The 23,439-nt window shown below is 36.6% G+C and overlaps 1 protein-coding gene across 1 annotated transcript; it reads right to left on the reverse strand.

Moving 5' to 3' along the window:
* Window positions 1-5,271: 5,271 nt before the first annotated feature.
* On the reverse strand, window positions 5,272-6,111 carry LOC140444422 (uncharacterized). The gene has a single exon (XM_072536175.1). The coding sequence runs from the start codon at window positions 6,109-6,111 to the stop codon at window positions 5,272-5,274; it is 840 nt and encodes a 279-aa protein (XP_072392276.1).
* Window positions 6,112-23,439: the final 17,328 nt, after the last annotated feature.

The following is a 23,439-nucleotide window of genomic DNA, read 5'->3' on the forward strand; positions in this document are numbered from 1 at the left end:
ATAAAGCACTGAGTATTTTTATGAAAACTGATTTTAACACTAGTAAAGTTTAAGTAAATCTTCACAAGAAACTTAAAAAAGGACGACCCCTTTGCAATGCAATCCCTAAGTAACCACTTGATCCTCTTTGACCCACAGGCAAGTAACTTTCTGTGCCGAAGCTTAACGACTTAAAATCTTTAATGCACCTGATGCAAAACCTCTGTATCGCTCCCTTTTCAGTAACAATAGAGTGAAAGATGACATTGACAGATTTGATGGAGACTTAGACTTTGACATACAAGATGAGTAATGTTTATTTACTATTGTCATATTATTCAGAAAATTGTACCTACTGTTAACACTGACTTCAAATTTTTTTTTATATTTTTGATTAATTTCTTAAGTAATATAAAATATTCAAAACACCGACTTGTCATACCCAAAAAGAAAAAAACAGATTGTGGCCTACTAATCATTCACTAAAAGTGATATTTTAGTTACACATCACTAGACTAAACCACCATGTCGCTTGCTCTATTGATGTATAAAATTAATACACAATGTGGCGAAAATCGTCGACCAAAAGTCTTTTTATTATTTTTTTTTTTCGTTTTTCTTTAACATTAGCAAGTTACCATTTCGCACTTAGAGGAAACAAAAAACTGTCTTCGAAAACAAAAAATTACGACTATTGTAACATATACTGAATTTTAATAGAATAAAAACAGTGAAGTCAAATATTTCAAAATCAATTTTTGGCGCTTGGTCTAGTAATGCATAACGCCGTCCAAGACTAGAACCATAAGCAAAGCCTTAAAGATAGAAGCAGACCAACGGGGATAACACCCTAAACCATTTTTTCATCATACTTAGTTGATTATTAGTTACTTAGAAACTTTGTTAATTATTAGTTTTGCTTGCTACTTTTTCCATAAATCTCTGCATTAACTGACTCGCTTATTTTTCTTATATTATATGAGATTTTGTCGGGTAAAAGATAATAACAGTCAGTAATGGTAGATTTAGTGAAGCGCATTATAGTTTTAAGAATAAGAGAAGTCGAAGTGATGATTTATGTAACGAAAAATTTAAAACATTGAAAATTGATAGTTGAAGTTTAAAATTTTGGACATGACAGGGTTATAAAAACTTTTGTAATTTCTGGTTTTGTCATAAAATAGATAGTTAGCGCGCACCGCTAGTGGTTGAAAGTGTTAGTTGTGTAAGTTTTTAAAACAAACGTCCAAAAGAAATGAGTTTGTATTGGACATCAACAATAAGCTGGATTGTTCCTAGGACAAAATAAGACGTAGGATATGCAATCAAAGTTTAGAGGAATACAATCCACACAACAGATATTAAAATTACCACTCAAACCGTACCGTAAACATCAAAAAAATAATTATTAAATCATTATAGATAGTGCCCGAAACACCTGCTCCAATGAACATGCATTTGAGGTGAAAAAAAAAACTGCTAAGCAAGATTCTGACAGAATTAGACTACGCATTGTCATTTATTAATAACGAATTTCACAATATTGAAGAAAGGAAACAACAAAACACCACAAGCAATGTAGAGATAACCACAAGAAGGGATTCAAAGATGACAATAATACTATATATACTATATATAATACTATATATAAGTTTAAAAACTTAGGAAATAAGTATATCAAAACAACATTCAAAACAACTAGATACTGAGAACAACAAACAATAAAGATCAAAGAACTGCATCTACAAATATCCTGTGAATGCAACAATTTCTATGTAAGAGAAACAGCCAGAGCACTAAGTATCAGGATTAACGAGCATGAAACATACATCAACATACAGAGACTTCGACAAATCTCAGATATGCAAACATGCTTGTGATAGCGAGAATGGCGTACAATGGAAAGATGGATCAATAATCATGAAAAAACAGACATAAAACAGAGAAAAATAAAAAAAGACGCTATCATCCCACCTAATGAATAATAATAAATGTGTAGCAATGTAGCATGTGTAGCAAAACGTAGTAGGCTTTGGTTGCCAATACTAAAAACAGAAGTGAACGACAAGAACATACCAACCATAGTGGATTAAAGGAAGTCGCAGACATCATCTATAATTATAATTGACGTTGACCTTGATGAAACAAACTTAAAAAATTACTATGGCTAATTAATATTACGGTACTAGAATCAAAGACAAAACAAACCTAAAACAAAATTTCAAAAAAAATTCTGTTATTATGGAAACAAATACTAAGCAAATTACTACGCATTAAGTTGGTAAATTTTTTTTGGAAGCCGTCTGTTATTAACCGGTCGTACTGCAGCCAATCAGCTTATTGTACACCTTCCATTCCCTCATGGAAACGGGCTGGGCTCCTCTGCACCGTCCAAGTGTAGCCGAATAAATATATCGGCCGGGTAACTATTCTTACTCTGTATAGTATACCTTTAAATTGGTTGATGAAAATACAATAATTATTATTTATTTGCTCGGTGCTTGTATAAGAAATATTATCACTTACAATTGTTATTGTTAACACGTGATCGGATGATTCACCATGCGGCAGTTGAACTTAAGAGCGATGTGTCTTCTCGGACAGTTGAACGTAAAAGAGAAAGAATTCTATACAATCTTTCGCAAAGTCAAATTTTGGTCTGTACCAAAGGGTGGTCAGAGGTAAGACGCGGGACCGCTGTTGCCAGTTTGGATCAAATCCGAACATACTCCCCGGCCGTTAAATGTCTCATTCAATAACGAGGTAGAAAGATAAGAAAGGAATGAGATCTAATGGTTAAGTTGGAACGTGAGAAAATACAGAAGACCTATGATGTATAAACAAGAAAGTAAGGAACAAGAAGAAAGTAAAAAACAACAATCGAAATTAAGAATCTTGAGGCAATGGACATAGCTTTGTGATGGGCCTAATGAAGACTCCTTCACTAGTTCGAATCCGTACAGCTCTGACCTTTCCGTCTAAGCCAGGAAATATTTCTAATATTCTGGCCAAAGGCCAATTAAGGGGGGAGTCTCATCCTCCTTCAGGAGAACAAGATCATCAATTTTTAAATTTTCTTTAATTTGAAACCACTTGGGCCGTCCCTGTAATCCGTTTAAATATTTCAAATAAAATCTCTTCCAAAAGTGCTGTTGAAGCTGAGTACAGCGTTGAAAGAGGTTTAGTCTATTTTCAGGTACGTGAATGATTTCTTGTTCAGGGTAAGAAGTGAGTGCAGACCCGAATTTAAATCGGCGGGGTCGCGAGATAGAGGGCAAATTGGTCTGGAATTTAATATAGCCTCTATCTGAATTAGTACAGTAGCTAATTCTTCAAAAGTCAAGTGGGCGTTGCCTAATATTCGACGAATATAAAACTTTATCGATTTTATTGCGGATTCCCAAATTCCTCCCCAATGAGGACTATGAGGGGGTATCCACTTCCATTCTATTAGATTTTCTGAGGCAAAGTTTTGAATTGACGTAGAATTTTTAGAGATTTTGAGGAAGTCATAGAGTTGACGAAGACAATTATTAGCACCAGTAAAATTGGTACCGTTATCGCTAAATATAACAGAGGAGTTCCCTCTACGAGCAATAAAACGTTTTAATGCTAGTAAAAAGGAGTCACTAGAGAGAGAGGATACGAGTTCAATATGGACAGCTTTTGTACTCATACAGATAAAGAGTGCCACATAGCATTTTGTGAGAGGGGCCTTACGAAGGCGAGATGTTTTTATTATAAGCGGTCCACCATAGTCAGTCCCAACATTTTGAACGGGGCGTGAGATCGAAACTCTTTTCTTTGGTAAATCGGACATGATTTGCTGTGCAGGTTATGCGCGAAATCTAAAGCAAGTAGAGCCATTTCGAATAATTTTCTTAATTTCCCTGAGGCCATTCAAAGTCCAAAATCTTTGTCTGACGTTGGAAAGTAAGGCTTGTGGTCCGACATGACCAAGTCTAGTATGTTCGTATGAAAGCAACAGAGTGACATGTGATTTAGAGGGAAGTAAAATAGGGTGTTTGTGATATTCTAGAATGTCTGCATTTTTTAAGCGTCCACCGACACATAAAAAACCAGAGTGATTTATGAATGGGCTAAGTGAGACCATGTTTTTATTTGAGAGTGATTTGCTATTTTGAATTTCAGAGATTTCTGAACTGAAGTGTTGGTGTTGAACAATTTTACAAATTGAGTTAGTGGTCGTGAGAAGTTCATCTACAGATAGTGGACCAGTAAGAGTTTTAGTGGGAAATCTTGAATTGTGAATAAATCTGTGAACATATGCCATAGCGTGCACTACTCTAGAAAATTTAGAAAATCTTAGAAATATTTTATGCCAAAAATTTTCTTCGGTAGGTTTAGTGGTAAGAAGTGAGATTTTTCTCTCTTCTGGTAAGTTGCATTCATTAATTTGTTAATTAAAATGAGCGAGATTTAGATTGGAGTCTTGCAGAAATGAAGGACCTGACCACCATAAATCTAATTTTAAAATTTTTTGGGCTAGTAATCCTCGAGATGGGTAGTCGGCAGCATTTTCTGCAGATTTTATGTGGCGCCAGTAAGAGGCATTTGTCAATTCAGTGATTTGAGCAACTCGATTGGAAACAAAGGTATTCCAGCGGGATGCGTGAGATTGTATCCACGATAGTGCTATCCTTGAATCGTTCCACAAATTGACACTAGAGAATGACAGTTTGTTTTCATATATTGATATGATTCTTTTGGTGAGTTTTGAGAGGAGTAACATGGCACAGAGTTCAAGTCTAGGTAGGGTAGTTGTCCTGATAGGGCTTACCCGAGATTTTCCTGTAACTAGTATGCAGGAAACTGTATTATCAGAGTATACAGTACGAAAGTAAATGCATGCTGCATAAGCCCTTTCGCTGCTGTCAGCAAAGCCACGAATTTGTATGTGTGCGACTTTCTTATTAAGAAATAGACAGCGTGGGATTTTTAAGGACTTTAAGTGAGGTATATTATTTACAAAGGTTGTCCTTTCTTTTTCCAAAGAGGGAGGCAAGATATCGTCCCAGTCCATTCGTTTAAGGAAAAGTTTCTTAATGAATAACTTTCCATGTAGAATCACAGGAGTTATCAACCCTAAGGGGTCATAGATTTTGGCTAGAGTGGATAAGACAATTCGTTTTCTAACGCGAGTGTTAGTTGGGGCTTCAGGTACTGAAATTGAGAGTGTGTCTGGAGAAGGGCATTTTCGATTTGGATATCATATGAAGTGGGTCGATCATTGTTACAATATTTTTCACTGAACCTTGTGGCATTGGAAATTCATTTGTGAGTTAAAATGCAAGCACTACCTAGAACGGTATTTAATTCGTGATATGTGGTTTCTAGGTCAGCTTCAGTTTCAGCACCACAGAGGATGTCGTCTACGTAAGTTTGTGTAAGTAAGGCTTCACAAGCGAGATGGTATTTTTGGATATTAGTGGATGCAAGCTTTTTTATAGCCCGAGTAGATAAGAAACTTGAAGATCTGAGGCCGTACGTTACGCTAGTAAGTTCAATGCATTCAAGTGGTTTAGAGGGATCATCTCTCCATAGTAAATTTTGCAGGAAGGTTTGATTTGGGTTGATATTTATTTGACGGTACATTTTTTGAATATCAGCAGTACAAACAAATTGGGGTATGCTAAAACGGCAAATAATGTCAAATAGATCAGGTTGTACCTGTAGACCTGTGAGCATAATGTCATTTAAAGAGGTTCCAGAAGAGGATTTACAAGATCCATCAAAAACAACGCGTAATCGAGTACTGATACTGCTCTCTTTTATCACGCAATGATGGGGTAAACAATATTTGTGTTCGGATAAATTATTGTACAGTGTGAGTGGGATATATCGTGCATGATTAAGTGTAATGTATTCATCGATAAACCTTTTGTATTCACGAAATAGAGAGTGATTTAATTGGAATTTCTTTTCTAAGCCTTCGAATCGTTTTTTAGCGATATGAAAAGAGTCACCTGGTTTGGTATGCTCTGAGGAACATTTAAGGGGAAGATTAACTTGGAATCGTCCATTTTCTACAATCTTAAAGTTTTTCTTGAAGTCAAGTTCAGCAATATCTTCAGTCGGGGTGAGAAGTTTTTTAGTGGGTATTTCAACCATTTCCCAGAATTTAGGAAGAAGCGAGTTAAGGGAAGAAGTGTTTTTGGAGATAACATTAGAAGTTTGAGTAAATAAGGATACTCTTTTATTTTGTAAATGATTATGAGGTACACTATCAGCGACAATCCAACCAAAAAAGGTGTTTTGAAGTACAGGGAGATTTTTTCCTAATCTTACGATGCCATCGGTAATGAGTTCATAGTATTTGTCAGCATCTATCAAAATGTCAATGCTTGAAGTTAAAAAGAACTCACTGTCGACTAAGGAAATGTTGTGTGATATTTCAAGCAATTCTAGGGGTATATGTGTCTGCGGTAGTGGGGTAGTTATTCTATCGAGTAGAGTCTATTGAGCTCTGGGCAATTCCAGAAATTTGAAGTGGTTGTTGGAGGGTTTTACAGCTAATTTTTTCAAAGAGATTCCTTGATATAAAGCTACTTTGACTAGCATTATTAGGAAATGCCTTGGCTGTTATCATATGTCCTGATTTTGATTGAATAGATATTTTAATTGTTGCTAATAGAACATTACAAGGTTTAGCGGAGAATGTAAGGTCGCCTGTAGTATCTAGAGATACTGCTGTGACAGACTCGGGGTGAATGTTATTGCCAGAGGAGGATGGCATGTCGTCGAATTCTGTATGATTTTTATTAGAATTTAAATTAGGGTTTGATTTTTCTTGAGTTTGATGATAATTATGTTTTCTGGAATTGGCATCAGAATGTGTTTGATTTGAATTGGATCTCCAATTATGTTGATTGCCTTGAGGATAGGTAGTTCTTTGGCCTTGAGATGTGCCTGAATTGTGAGATGGATGCGAGAAGTTAGTGTTGTGGGTTTTGCGTATGTGCAAGAGAGTGAGATGTTTTTTAAAACAAATTGAGCAAGTTTTAGAGATGCATTCATTATAAGAATGTCCTGTGCCCAAGCAGTTTGTGTACATGTGTTGAGAATGTGTGAAATTTAATTTATCAGAGTGTGGTAGAGATGAGAAACGTGGACAACGATATATTTTATGAGACAAGTCATTACAGTATATGCATTTAGAAGTGGAAGAATTATTGTAGGTAACATTGGTGTGAAGAGAAGTAGTGCGAGAGAATTTTGGAGACGGTTTTTTCGTTTTATAGTCACGTGAGTCACTTAAATCACATAATAAATTGCACCTATCTTCTAAAATGTCTAGAAACTCGTCTAATGTGGGTAAATCTGATTTAATTCTTTTTTCTCCGTATTGTTTTTTGGAGTTATAGTCAATTTTTCTTGACAAAATATAAACTAAGATGATATCCCAAGTGTCTACTGGAATAAGTTTTTTAAAGATTTAATATGTTTTCTTATTGTAGTTACGAAGTCTCTAAGTGTTTGGGCATTAACCTTAGTGAGAGTGGGGTAGTTAGTTCAAAATGGATTTTAAGTGTGCGTTGATTATATTTAAGTTATTAGAGTATCGTTTTTCCAAGAGGTCAAGAGCAATGGTAAAGTTTTCGTGGGTTAATTCGAGAGAGTCAATTAAGGCGAGAGCTTCATTGTTTAGAGAAGATTTCAGGTATATAAACCATTGAATATTTGTCAGAGAGGGGTTATCAATGATTAAAGAGGTAAAGAGTTGATAAAATGATATCCATTCATCGTAGTTGCCTGAGAAGATTTGAAGTGATAATTGGGGTAGTTTTACATTAGTAGGCGTGGTTTGTTTAACAATGGGAGTTTGAGTGGCAAGACTGGGTAGATTTGACTCTACGAGAGATTTGCACTGTTCGCGTAATAAAGTTAAATATTTAAAATAATGTTTTTCTATAAGATCACGATTTTCAAGAGCATTGACATCGTCAGTGGCTTGTTCTATGTTATCTTGTATAACATTATAACGTTCAAAATGTTTAATTATTGATTCTTTTCTTAGTTGTAATTCTGTTACAGTTAGTTGAGAATCTAAAAATTGATCACACCAATTATATACTGGCGTTAAAGCCGACTTTTCCGTTGCTCGTTGTTTCTTCAGTGCCTCCATTGTTAAATATAGGTTTTAAATCTAAACAAGTATGATATGCAATCACTTAAAACACCTTAAATTCACTTGCGAAAACACTACCGCCTTAGATATAGCACAAATTTTATAAGCGCCCTGAAAGATAAACAATACAATACAAACAAATCAATAGAAATATCAATAAATGAATATTTAAATGTGTTGTAGAATATGTGTAGTATATATAAAATCGTTTAATATATGGAGGCACTGTAAAATCGGTAAGTATAATATTTATGATGTGTAAAAATATTAAAAGTATTTATTTAGTGAAATTTAAAGGTAAATAATAATAAATTTTTCGCTTGAGCAAATAAATGTTTTTAATTCAAATTATTATTCAAATTTTTATTTTATTCGAAACAATAGTGTCTTTCTTAGTATCGAAATTATTCTGTGAGCACTTGGGAAGAAAGAACTCTTTCTGTACTTGCAGTGGTGAGCGGTGTACCTGATGCCGTGAATTCTCGCACAGCGAATGACGCGACGTAGCAATTTGTAGACTATAATATATTTTAAATATATTTGTGTTGAATTTGTTATTTATATAAATCCTAGTTTATAACATCTGGGAGAAGGACCATGGAAACGGGCTGGGCTCCTCTGCACCGTCCAAGTGTAGCCGAATAAATATATCGGCCGGGTACAAGTAATTAAGTTAAATTACTTCGGATTATCCTTCGACTTTGGTGTATTTCCATTCAGCGGTGGTTCTTTTGTTATGTGGATTTAAATAAACTATTCTTACTCAGTAGAAATGTATTCAATTATAAATAATATACCTTTAAATTGGTTGATGAAAATACAATAATTATTATTTATTTGCTCGGTGCTTGTATAAGAAATATTATCACTTACAGTTGTTATTGTTAACACGTGATCGGATGGTTTACCATGCGGCAGTTGAATTTAAGAGCGATGTGTCTTCTCGGACAGTTGAACGTAAAAGAGAAAGAATTCTATACAATCTTTCGCAAAGTCAAATTCTGTTTTCAAATTTGGTCTGTACAATTCTGTTTTCAAGTTTGGTCTGTACCAAAGGGTGGTTAGGGGTAGGACGCGGAAGCGCTGTTGTCAGTTTCGATCAAATCCGAACAACTCATAATACCCATTCCAGGATTCTGAAACCCTGTACCAGCTTATACAAGTCCAGTGGATAGGTACCATATATTATTGGAGTCGGTTGTCTCCAAAAAATATTTGCCGCCTGCAATCTTCTAACTCGCAGTTATGTAATATACGGTTGACTGTTTTAGGTTTTCTGCCACAGAGTCTACAGCTTAAGTCTCCGTGAACAGATCCTATTGCATGTAAGTATACCTTGACTGATGCATGTTCCGTAAGGAAACCTGTTATGGCTCTGAGCTGATTCCTGCTTATTTTCATAGTACTTTACCCTATTACCACATGTCCGTCCAACGTATATTTTGCCATGTGTTTAACTTATGGTATATTTCTACAGTAAGAGTTACGTTGCCTTCGGATCTAGGTTTTTACCGGTCACAGACGATGCTTTTGGTTCACTCTTACGGGAATCTCTGTACACAAGTACTGTGTAGCTTTTACTTTTCTGGCAAGTGCATCAGCTCTTTGATTGCCGTATATTCCCCGGTGACCTGGATCCATACCAGTGTGGCATTGTTATGTTCCTCCGGTCTTTTGAGTTCCACCCGTCATTCCCACACTAGCCTAGAGTCCACCTTAGAGCTGATGAGTGCCCCATGGCTGCTTGACTATCTGCGCATATATTGATCGACTTCAATTTGAAAGCCCCTATGTTAATTTCGCTTGCACACTGCAAGATTGCAAAAATATTTACCTGAAATAAAGAGAAAATAGAAATGTTTAAACTTGCATCCCTACCAAGTATTCCTACGCCCGATCCTTCTGCACTTTTAGGCCCCTCATACTCTCAATACTTTTTTTTTTAAGATTCGTAGCAACTCTTCATCTCGGGTCGCCATTACAAGTTTCCGATCCGTTATTGATCCGTTAAACTTTCATCCCTACCAAATATTCCTACGCCCTATCCTTCTACAGTTTTAATCAGCTCATACTCCCAGTACTTTTTTTTTAAGATTCGTAGTAACTCTTGATCCCGGGTTGCCATTACATGTTTCCATTCCGTAAGTAAGCACTGGGCGTATTATTGTTTTATAAAGTTTGCACTTTATTGCTCTTGACATATTTCTTGCTTTTAGTTGAGGGCCTTGGCCAAAATAACAGCGGTAAGTCACGCATATTTTTCTTATTTCTTTGAATGTGTTATTTTTGCAGTCAACCAGTGACCCTAAGTAGCAGAACTCTTCCAACATTTCTATAGTTTCGTGTTGCACCTCTAAATTATTTTGGTGCATTCTTGATATAGCCGGCATATATTTAGTTTTCTGGGTATTAATCAAAAGTACTATGTTTTTTCTGGCGTTTTTAACACGTTTGAAAGCTTCAAGTGCTTCATTTCGGGTTCTTTTAGTGATCACGATATCATCAGCATAATATGCCATGATTTGTATACTACGGGTATATCGTACCCATTAAGTTTATCACCGAACCTCTCATAATACTTTGTCTAACGCTATGTTGAGCAGCGTGCATGATAGCGCGTCTCCCTGTCGCAGTCCGCTGTTATACTATAGTACCACAATCTTAGCGAGTGACTCATATGTTCAATGTGGACCTTTGCAGGTCTGAGAGGAAAAGAAATCGACGAGTTATAGGCGTACGGTTATTATTAAAAAAATAATCAAGGATTTGGGACGAATTGATTGTCATAAAAATTATTTTCCTTTTTTCTATTTTTTTTTATTTTAATTACCACAAATGAAAAACTTAATATAAATATACAGGGAGTCCGTAAAATACTTAAAAAGCTAAAGATCAGAAAGCCACCAGGTAGAGACGGGACACCAAACGAATTACTAAAATATTGTGTAGCAGCAATGACAACATTAACAACATTAATTAATAAAATTATAAAACACAATAAAATACCGAAAGAATGGAGAACGAGCACACTAATTCTACTATTTAAAAAAGGAGATAAAACAGGCAGAAAACTACAGAAGTGTGCTATGTGTCAAATGGCCAAGGCTATGCGTAAAATGGCCAAGCCATAACAGAACATTACATTAAATGTTATTTACTGTTCTGTTATATCGTGAAGATCTATCAGTAATCTCGTTAATCTAAATTAACATAACTTTTGTGTTTATTTGCTTTGTTTGTGTTTATATTTTGAAAAAAAGGATTTTACAAATTTAATATTAACCAATGAACTGAATGATGTGACAGAAAAAAAATTATTTAAATTTAAATAAAATAGATGAAAAACAAAGGACTACAGAAATTGTAACGGAATTAAAGGTTTTTCAGCTGAGAGTGGGGTGGAGGGCAACATAAAATCTTAAATAAGAACCCCCATTTTTTTATTACAGATTTGGATTCCTTATGCAAAAGTAGGTCACTTTTATTCAAGACATTTTTCGAATTGTTGATACATGATATAAAAAAACAATTTATCCTTATACCCTAAAAAAACTATCGACACGGTCTAATATCTCCATATATACACTTCCAAATTAAAAACTAAAGAATACGTGCTCAATATTTTTCAAAAATTTATCAAATGACACCAAACACGACATTCCACAGGGGGGTGGGTAAGGAGCAACCTTAAAATTTTAAAGAGGAACCCTCATTTTTATTGCAGATTCTGATTCTACAAAACATTCGTAAACAATTGTATTCAGAACCATAAACATTAGTTTATTAACTTCTGATATGTATATGTTTTTCTGTGATTACAGCGCTATCTTTCGCGAATCTAAAAAATTCAGATAGTACTTGTTTACTTTTTCACATAGAATTTTAAATCTGCAATAAAAGTGTGATTTTTCATAGAAGCCGCCGGTACTACTCCCAGTTCAAAAAGAGGTACCTTTTATCGTTAATTCTGAATTCAAAGAAGCCTTCAAAGACGTCAAACGTATTTTAACATCAGACCCAAATCTTATACAGTAGAACTTTAAGTTCGGCCTCGGTTAGTTCGGTCTCCGCTTAGTCCGGCAGGCTCTCTGAGCATTAAGGTCGCGGCATATTATCGTGGACGTATAGTTTCCAGCATGTAGCGTTTCCACTTTAGCAATTGGGCTGCGCGTTCACATTTTCATACAAAGAACGGTTCAGTTTGGTTCGGTGAAGATATGATCTCGCTTTTCTTGACAAAAATTATGTGCAATTGCTCTTCTACTTAACGATGAAGAATGAAAAACTATGTTAAAAAGAAGGTTTGAAGTACAGCCAATGCTTAGAGAAAGGAAGAAGGAATGTGAATACTGGACTTTATACAGAGAATTAATTAATGACGATGAAAAATATTATGGATATTTTAGAATGAATAGGATTCAGTTTAAATAGGTTTTAAATTTAATTTCACCTTCAGTTAAAAAACAAAATACTACATTTAACGAAGCCATACATATCAAACCAAAAAGTATTTTTAAAAAGAAGAGGTATCACTTCCGTACAAAAGTCCTAATTGTTTATCACTTCCGTGATTAATTGTCACAAAGCAATAAAAACAGGTGCATAAATGACAAAATAGCCTCGAAAATAATTTTTTTTAAATACTCTTTAAATAAACAACTGGGGAAAAACGACAGACATCTAATTCACATTATCCTTACCAACCGGTTACGTAGCCGTCGGCATCAGTAAAATATTGTTTTCAAATATACTGAACGGAAAAGTGTCTGAAACGCTATGTTCCGGACAGTGTGCGTTGTTCATATTTAAAACCATTTAAATTATATTTTTCGGAAACTAAACGCTATGTGCTGGAAATGCAACGTGCACGATAATATGCCACGACCTTTAGATACACACTTGGTGAGCGCCAGCCAGACGCGAGCGATCTTTACGGTAGGCCTACAGTTCAGTGATTCATGTTTCACTTGCGATTTTTACTGTTTATATAAACAGTATACTTGTTGTGTGTGTGAACAATAACTGTTTCGCGTCGTGCATTAAGCTGCTTTAAAATGAGTGAAATGCGTAAACGTAAGTACAAGTCAATGGAACAGAGACTACAAGCTCTGGAAAGATTCCACAAAGGAGTACAAAAGTACAATCAGCGACTGGCGGCGCAATAGAAAAACTATCGAAGGCTTTTGTACACAGATTGAAACTGAAAAAGTTCTACAAAAGCGTTACACACTGAGAAAAGAAAAACACAAATTGGTGGAAGATGCTCTGTGATTGTAGTTCGTTTAAGAACGAAGACGAAGACCAATCCTAAAAGAAAAGGCTATGATCTTGCACTCAAAGCTTCAACTAGAAGAGGCGTTCTCGGCTAGTGAGGGATGGCTCTCCCGATGGAAAAAGAGACACGGGGTCCATTTTATTGGAGTTTGTGGCGAGAAGCTGTCATCAGACCCAACAGCGGCCAAAAATTTTTTTGCAAAATTTTTAAAAATCATTGGTGACCAAAACTTGAGACCAGAGCAAATCTACAACATCGACGAAACAGGGTTAAATTTTAGACTTCTGCTCAGAAAAACCTTTGCCATTCAACAAGAAACATCTGCGGCAGGATTTAAAGTCAGCAAAGAGAGGATAACGGTCGCCTTGTGTTCAACTGCCTCGGGGGCCCACAAGATAGCCCTATTTGTCATTGGAACAAAAGCAAAACCGAGAGCGTTAAAGAACATAAATATGGAAACTCTACCAGTGTATTATTGGTTGCAGAAATCAGCATGGATGGACACATATTTGTTATTTTTGTAACAGTATATCTTTTTATATGTGTTAAATATATGTCAGAGTATTCCTCTGTGTTGTCTTCTACTTAATGTACAAGTATTTTGTTTTTGCTAGATCCATACAAACAATAAATGGGCATTTTTAGATAAGCATCGGTTAGTTCGGCCACTTTTAAGTTTAGTTCAGAGTCCGGTCCCGAGGTGGCCGAACTTACTGGAGTCTACTGTATATCCAACTTTTGAGGAACTATTTTCACTTACTACTGAGGCGAGTGCATTCACATTTGGAGCTGTTCTATCGCAAGGCCTTATAGGAAAAGATTTACCAGTCGCATATACCTCTAGAATACTATGCAGTGTCGAAACAAAATACTCTACTATAGAGAGAGAATTATTAGCTATTGTATGGGCAGTCAAACACTTTAAACCACATCTTTTTGGCCGTAAATTTACTCTTATTACCGATCATAGACAACTTACCAGAACTAGACAACAGAAAATATTTTATTATACCATTACCTTTTGATCCCGAATGAGTAATATCACATCTGTGTCTCGTACTTTTTGTAAATAAAGACCAATTTGACGAATCAAAAACTTATAGTGGCGAAATTAATCTCGAACTTCTGCTGATTCTAGAGATATTTTCTTATATTTTTGCTGACAAAGAATTAAACTTAAGAATCATAACAAAAGATATCGAAAAATTTATAAAAGCATGTGAAATTTGACAAAAGGTTAATATTTGTAGAAAAAGCTTAAGTGGACCATTAGTCATAACAGAAACTCCAAAGACACCATTCGCAAGAATTAATGTAGATCCTTTCGAATACACCACTAGAAACTATGCTTTAACTATTGTTATATATGTGATGAATTAACCAAATTCACACAACCCTATCCTTTAGACGACAAAAAGGCAGTAACAGTAACTAATACATTCCTACTGTTTTTTTCATGATACAAAGAATAACAGATATGATATTGCGCAGGCAACTGTAAGCAGATCCTCTACTCTTGATATCACAATGAGAGTGGCCGTCATTATAATATATCTGTTTATAACGGGAGTTTTATCAATTTTTTAGCTTTTGGCTTCTTGGTAAGCTTGTTGTAGATTTTAGGGTATTTTGAGAGATTTAAGTTAATTTGTCGGCTTTTTAGTGTGAAAAAATTATTACTAGGAATATTTTGAACTCTTTATGCGATTTTAGTGATAGTGGTTTCTAAAACACTAATATTTTGGTGTTTTAGAAGTTATAAATAAGGTATGTTTAAATATCAAGAAGAATAGTAAAGGGAAACAATACTTACTTTTCAATCGCCCATGTGTTCCGTTCCAAAAACACTCACTAGAGATAGAAAATCAGGGTCTACAAGACTATTATCAGACCGATAGTATGTTATAGATGCGAAACATGGGTGATGACAGAAGACACAAAACAAAAGCTGGAAGTCTTCGAACGAAAAGTCCTAAGAAAAATATTTCGACCTATTAACGAAAACTGAGTATGGAGATCCAGGTACAACCATGAACTCTACCAACTGTTCAAAGAGGCATCTATCTCAAAATTCGTTAAATTTCGGAGATTTCGATAAACTGGTCATGTAGTGAGAATTGAGACCAAAAGATTGCCAAAAAGAGCCCTAGATAATAAAGTGCAGGGCGCAAGACCAAAAAACTCAATATTATTGCTTGTTGCCGTGAAGACAAATTTAATACTAAAACCTCAAGCATTTGTTCGAAACACTTTAGACCGGAAGACTTTTAAAGGAATTTACTTTTACTTACGTTACTTAATCAGTAGACCCATTTGTATCTTTCGGTGTTGGGCCGTTTAAAATACAATTCAATAAATTACAATATTTGACAGTCTTCTGAGTTGTCCTAGCTCTTAACGAACTTTCTCCATTCCTTCCTATTGGATGCCATATGTGTTGCTTCCTGCCAAGTCTTACCCTTACTCTGCAGTATCTGCGAGATTTCACTGTTCCATTCTTTTTACTTGTCTATTATTGTCCATCCGGGTTAGATGTCCGAACCATGCCAATTTTTTCTCCTTGATTGACTCGAGTATCGGTTTGATTTTGAGTCTTTCTCTTATTTCTTCATTTCTGATTCTATCAGTTCTTTTTACTTCTATAGGTCTTCTGAGGTATTTCATCTCTGCTACCTGAATTCTGCTCTAGCGTCAAAAGGAATTTTGCAGCATTAATTGGGAGATGCTGTTCCTTTTCTTCATCTGCCACAATAAAAAGTTTATTCATAAATCAACTTAAAAGGCATCAAAGGCTTTCCAAAAGAGTCGAAGAGGATTGTGGAACAGATAATTACACAATCTCTTGTACACTATCTCGAATATATTTTAGAATTATGAAATTAAACCTAACATTTAAAAAAGATATAAGAAATAAGAGAAATTAAAGAAAATTGTAACTTAAAACCTTGTGTTTTATTTGTTTTGTCGATTTTATTACAGATAATTACTAATCAATTATTTTTATCTTTTTACGTGCAACTAGAGGAAGGCTTGATTCCCTCCTTAAGACTGGTGTCAAATAAGACTAGCCAATCAAAAGAGAGCTCGTAAAATTTACGAAGGTTACCTTCCTGGGATTAAAAAGCGAAGAATACAAAAAACAAGTTTTAAATACAATTCACAAATTTCTTTTACAGATTTATTTTTGTTCACTGTGTTTACGCCACAATTCATACTCAGCGTAATACGTGTGTGCTGTCCAATGGGACGAGTACCACAGAGTGATATTTTTCGGTTCCGACTAGTGCGCAAAAGAGAGACATTCGAACAAGACTTGTCAATTATACATAAAAGTATGTACACCTAATATACCATTTTGTAAGGTTATTTTTACTTTTTACAATTAAATACTATACAGTTTGAGTTTAAAAGTTGTTTACTATGCTACAATAAACAATTGGTCCATCGAGCCGGATATCCAGAAATTAAATATAAATAAACAAAAAACTATTTATAATGAGCAGTGCGTGTGCGGCCATATTGTGTTGAGAAGTTCAAAAACAAATCACCCAGCGATCCAGAGAAGTGTTGACAGAATCTGCGGTGCTGTAGGGCGATATATTTGACTGGTCAACTTTAATTGCTATACAATGGGTGAGTGAACAAATCCCCTTCGTCGGCTCAGTGAAGATGTTCGTTTAGTTGTAATGGAAACACCAAATAATAGTAGCAGAGTTTATTGTAGAGACGTACACTATGGGTGTAGACCGGGGATTACTTTGAGTAGAGACTGATGAAGTTGATCGTAGAAGACTATCAAGTTCGTTGAGTGAATATTGATTGAATGCCTCTCTAGGCAAGAGATCTTAGTTTTATATAAACTTTAATTGGGTCAATATTTTCGCGGACCTCGCGTGACATGTGTATTTAATTTATGTACATAGTTTAACTTTGTCAGCACTTTTGACTGATGTACAAATTATATTATTGATAATTGACCAAATGTGTATGTAACCTAATTAACTACGTGTGTGTATTTAATAACAAATAGATTCATTCGGTCTACTGGGTGATAAAATTATACTGTCCAATTTCGGATATGAATTCTAAAGATTTGATATTGGACATACTGCGGAATCGGGCAATCTGGCCCAAGTGTCAATACTCAAAGTTTGCATATAAGTATTACATAACATAGTAAAATTCAAACATGATAAATTATAAATAGTTTAAGAATAATCAACAATCTTCCAACCGTACCCTAGCTATCAATGTCCGACTCTATCTCTAGATTAAAATTAGGGCAATTGGATGAAAATGTGGAAAGTGGGATGTCAACTTGGGAAGTCGACGGTACATTGTTGTGCCGATTACTAACTAATACAGGTACTTCCTGTTCGTTAGTCTGAGTTTGTGGATTCCCTGAACGACATAGTCGTGCAACAGGACGGTACTTCCATAACGTGAGTATCCCAATTATTACCATTATAGTAATGATCCCGGTGGCCACAAAATAATGCCAATTAGATTCGTGAATCGATCGCCACTGCGTATGCGTCATTTCTTGTTCCAGACTCTCCTCCTCAAGTAACACATGACGTAGCTCTCCTCCTGGTATGTCAAGGTAGGTGTTTAGAGGCGTGTTAAACTTGCGACACGGGAGTGATTGGCGACTTCAGGTAACTCGTCACTGCTCTGTCCACCCCACTGCTAGTGGGGAGTAATGTAATATTTTTCGTTTGGGCGATACATTTGGGTGAAAGCTTCAGGAATGTGACTCGTTCCAGTACTCTTTCGTTCCGATTTCCATCGCAAATAATGGATATGTGTATCGTGACTGGCGTGATAACTAGCCAGAGGTTGGGAGTACCCATCTTACTCCATTGAGCTGTCTGTATTGTCCTGGCTACCACTGGACATGTGCTATTCTTAGATCGCTCATAAATTTCTTCAAGTATGCAGTTTGGTTGGGTATCCATGTTTCTTATAGCCGTTGGTGAGCACGCTATCTGCGCCTTTGTCAACAGTAAGCATCTTTCTCTATCTTCCGCGGTAAATTCGAACTAGTGCAGTGTGTTATAATCTACGACCAGTAGATTCCTTGGGGCGACAAATGTGCGCAACACCGACCCCTCAACGTTAAGTGGTATGACCGTGACTTTGAGCATGCTGTACTTATTTTTATTGGCCCGGCATAATCTATCCCTGTGTTAGTAAAGGGATGACTCGGGTTCACTCTGTCTTTCGGTAGATCTCCCATTAATTGTTGTGCTGCTTGGCTTTTATACCTCCTGCACCTTAAACATTTTGCTAGATGATCTTTAACGGTTCTTCTGCCGTTGATTATCCAGTATTTCCTTTTTATGTACTGTAGTGTTTGTTGTAATCCGCTATGTAGATTTCTTGCGTGACTATCTGTTATAAGTAACTTTGTTAATGCACTATCCTTTGGCAAAATTATCGGATGTTTTTCTCCGTACTTTAGATTCGTGTGTCTCAGTCTTCCGGTGACTCTTAGAATTCCTTGTCTATCCAGGAATGGTACCAATGACGCTAAATTATTTTTCTTGTCTAATTGCTGTTTCTTCTCCAGCTTATTTATTTCTTGTTTGAAGTAGGCGTGCTGTGTGTGCTTTATCACCTTTAATAGCGTTTCCTCTAATTCTTGGACTGTAAGCTGACTTTGTCCATTGTCTTTCTTTTTACTGCATTTGTCTGCAAATCTCCTACAATATGAAAGTACTCTTTTCATTCTTTCTAAATTTGAGAATCTCTCGCATATGTCCTCCTTTATCGTTGTCGTGTGCACCGTTATTTTCGTTTTGACTTCCTCCTCATTTGTCTCTGATATTTCTTCTGATTCCTGCGTTAAAGTTTTGTTACTAGTCAGCCAAGTTGGTCCCTTCCACCATAGCTCTGCTTCTAATAATTCTGATGCGGTACTTCCACGTGAGAGGATGTCCGCTGGATTTTCCTTTGTATCTACCTTATGCCAATTTTTCGGTCCTATAACGCCTCTTATTTCCTCTACTCTGTTGGCGACGAACATTTTCCACCTTTTTGATGATCCCCTTATCCAAGCCAGGGTTATCGTTGAGTCCGACCATGCATATACCTCAATGTTTTCCCTGTTCAATGCTTGTAGGGTTTTCTTCATTAAATTTGCTAGTAGTACCGCGGCACACAGCTCGAGCCTCGGTAACGTCGTTTTCCCTTTCAATGGTGCGACTTTCGATTTTGCTATTATTAGATTCGTTTTAATTTCTGGGCCTAATACCCTTGAGTAGATTACCGCTCCATATCCTTTCATAGACGCATCTGCAAATCCATGTAGTTCTACTCTGTTTATCTTGCTTAAGTTGTTCCACCTGGGCAATGTTATTTTCTCCAGATTTACTAATTGCGCCTGGTATGTATTCCACCTGCTTTGTTGGTTGCTAGTTAATTCTTTATCCCAACTGGTCTTTTGCTCCCATAATTCCTGTATGAACATTTTCGCCTGAATTACTACAGGTGCTATCCATCCCAGTGGGTCGTATAGTTTTGCTACTTCTGACAGTACGTGTCTTTTCGTTATTTTCTTTGCCGTCGTTATCCCTATTTTGAATGTGATTATATCCTCTTTAGGTGACCAGTGTATTCCTAACGTTTTCCGTACTTCTTCTTGTTTGAATGTCTTGGAGTCTACGTTCCTCATATCCTCCGGTACGTTCTCCATTATTTTTTCTTCGTTGCTCAACCATTTTCTAAGAATGAAACCTCCTTTTCTGAACAGTTGTATTAATTCCTTTTGGGCTGTTTCTGCTTCCTGCACTGTCTCAGCTCCTCCTAGTATATCGTCTACATACATGTTTTCTTTTACAATTTTCGATGCCAACGGGAACCTCGCTCCTTCGTCTTCTTGTAATTGTTGTATTGTTCTTAACGCTAAAAAGGGTGCTGCGGCCGGCCGTATGTCACCGTCGTTAAGTTATACTCTTGTATGTGGTCCTTTGTGTCCTTTCTCCACAAATTTTTTTGATATTTTTGGTCTTCTTCTGCCATTCTGATTTGTCTAAACATTTTTTCCAGATCCGCTGAGTATGCTACCTTATTGGATCTCCATCGTAATAGTATATTTGTCAAATCTTGTTGTAATTTCGGCCCTGTGTGCATAATATCATTCAGGCTTACTGCCGATGAGCTTTTGCTTGATGCATCAAACACGGCTCTTATTTTCGTTGTAGTACTGTCCTCTTTTCTCACTGGATGATGAGGTAAGTAGTACCCATCTCCCTGGTTTTCTGCTATTACCATATGACCTTGGTTTTCATAATCTTCCATGAATTGTCTGTAATTCGCTTCTAACTGTTTGTCTTTTGCAAACTTCCTTTCTAGTTGCATCAATCTGGCGAATGCTTGCTGTTTAGATTCTCCTAACTTTGCGACGTCTTCCCTAAACGGAATTTTTACTTCGTATCTCCCTTCTTCATTCCTTTTTACAGTCTGTAGATACAGTTCTTCACATTCTTGTTCTTTCACTGAGAAACTTGTGTCCTGATTTACTTCTTCTAATTCCCAGAAGTTCTTTATTTGTACGTCCATTTCTTGTCTTGATATCATACAGCATACTTCTGCTTTTATATTCTCCCTTTCTCGTGCTATTCCCGAAACTATCCATCCTAGTTTGGTGTTTTGACTCAGGAGTCCATTACTTATTCTGTGCATCCCTTCTGTCAATATGTAACTGTATTCTTTTACTCCTAGTAGTAAGTATATCTTCCCTACCTTGTAATATCTTGGATCTGCCAGTATTGAATTTTTCTCGTTATAGTCCGGTAGAATTATATCCTGTTCCGGTAAATTCCTTGTTATCTTCGGTAGTACTAGTGCTTCTATTTCCATCTCGAAGTCACTTTCGTAATGAGTTTCGATTATAAGTTTCATACTCCAGTTGGCTGTTTTTTCTCCTGACGAGCCTATCCCGGATATGATCGCCTGTATGGGCTTCCTTGTTGTTCCTAGCGTCGTCGCAGCTTGTTCCGTAATAAATGCGCATTGTGACCCTTGGTCGATTAGTGCTCTCATTATGTGTGAATCTCCTTTCGCATCTCTTATGCGTACCACAGCTGTCGCTAGTAATGCTTTACCTTCCTTATGGCTTGCACAGTTTACTGAATTCAGCCCTCTTTGTTGGTCGTTGCTATTCCTAGGCCCATTGGTATCTTGTGTATTTTCTCGCCTTCCGTTATTTTGTTCTCTGGCGTTGTATGGATTATTATTTCCTCTTCTGTACCTATCAGCTTGGTACCCGTTTCTTCTATTGTTTGAATCTCTTCCATTTCTTTCTTGTGTTTGTTCTCCTTTCGTTCCATTGGAGTTTCTTTTGTTGCTTGTGTTTCCTTTTTCATAATGCAACATATGGTGGTGGTTTCCGCTACAGTGTCTGCACCTATATTGTGAATAACATTGTTTTTCTTTTTTATGTGCTAGGCAGTTTGTACACAATCTCTGAAATGAAAATCTCTGCAATGAAATTCTCTGCAGTTCGGTACTCCGTGATCTCCGTTGCATATCACGTAATGTATTCTTGGTCTCTAATGATCTTGGTATCTAATGATATATATACATATATATATATATTGTTATTAAAATAAATGAAATTATTTGCTACGTAATTATTTTAATTTTTCGAAATAAAGTATTTGTAAAGTTTGTCGAAATAAAGTAATTGAAATTAAAAGCAAGCTATATGTATGAACGTTCTTTTTTTCAAATTGTCATACAAAATTACTGTTTAGTAAGTTATAGTTGTGAATGACGTTTATTTTTTGTTTTATCAATTCTCTGTATTATTTAAATGGTATACATTCTAAAGTACATTATTATACGATTGATAGAGTGGAGATTGTTGTTCTAAATTGTTAAATTGTAATAAAAAAAAACTTGTTAAATTGTAAGATTGTAAAAGTTGGAAGATTTTGTAATTATTCAAAAACTTACGGTTTTTTGTGTTCTTAGACGTTGAGGATCCCTCGCTTCTGGTGGGTTCTGCAATCGGTCCTGTCCTTTGGCTGCTCTGCGGCTCTAGTATGGCTCTCGGCTTTGGTACTGCTCTCGGCTCTAGTGTGGCTCTCGGCTTTGGTACTGCTCTCGGCTCTAGTGTGGCTCTCGGCTTTGGTACTGCTCTCGGCTCTAGTGTGCCTCTCGGCTTTGGTACTGCTCTCGGCTCTAGTGTGGCTCTCGGCTTTGGTACTGCTCTCGGCTCTAGTGTGGCTCTCGGCTTTGGTACTGCTCTCGGCTCTAGTATGGCTCTCGGCTTTGGTACTGCTCTCGGCTCTAGTGTGGCTCTCGGCTTTGGTACTGCTCTCGGCTCTAGTGTGGCTCTCGGCTTTGGTACTGCTCTCGGCTCTAGTGTGCCTCTCGGCTTTGGTACTGCTCTCGGCTCTAGTGTGGCTCTCGGCTTTGGTACTGCTCTCGGCTCTAGTGTGGCTCTCGGCTTTGGTACTGCTCTCGGCTCTAGTATGGCTCCCGGCTTTGGTACTGCTCTCGGCTCTAGTGTGGCTCTCGGCTTTGGTACTGCTCTCGGCTCTAGTGTGGCTCTCGGCTTTGGTACTGCTCTCGGCTCTAGTGTGGCTCTCGGCTTTGGTACTGCTCTCGGCTCTAGTGTGGCTCTCGGCTTTGGTACTGCTCTCGGCTCTAGTGTGGCTCTCGGCTTTGGTATGGCTCTCGTTCTCCCGGGTCTAGTGGTCTCTTTCTGCTACTGAGGGTGTTGCTGGCGTGGACTGTATAGGCTCTCTCAAACTTCCTTGAAGTATTCTGTTTCTCGATAGGACCATGAACAAATTCCCTTCGTTGGCTCAGTGAAGATGTTCGTTCAGTTGTAATGGAAACACCAAATAATAGTAGCAGAGTTTATTGTAGAGACGTACACTATGGGTGTAGACCCGGGATTACTTTGAGTAGAGACTGATGAAGTTGATCAAGTTCGTTGAGTGAATATTGATTGAATGCCTCTCTAGGCAAGAGATCTTAGTTTTATATAAACTTTAATTGGGTCAATATTTTCGCGGACCTC

Source organism: Diabrotica undecimpunctata, chromosome 6 (genome assembly GCF_040954645.1).
Source record: "Diabrotica undecimpunctata isolate CICGRU chromosome 6, icDiaUnde3, whole genome shotgun sequence".
In the NCBI taxonomy this organism is placed as follows: domain Eukaryota; kingdom Metazoa; phylum Arthropoda; class Insecta; order Coleoptera; family Chrysomelidae; genus Diabrotica; species Diabrotica undecimpunctata.

Bases quoted from the DNA above. Each gene is read 5' to 3' on its own strand.
- LOC140444422 (XM_072536175.1), bottom strand. From the start codon at position 6,111: ATGGTTGAAATACCCACTAAAAAACTTCTCACCCCGACTGAAGATATT.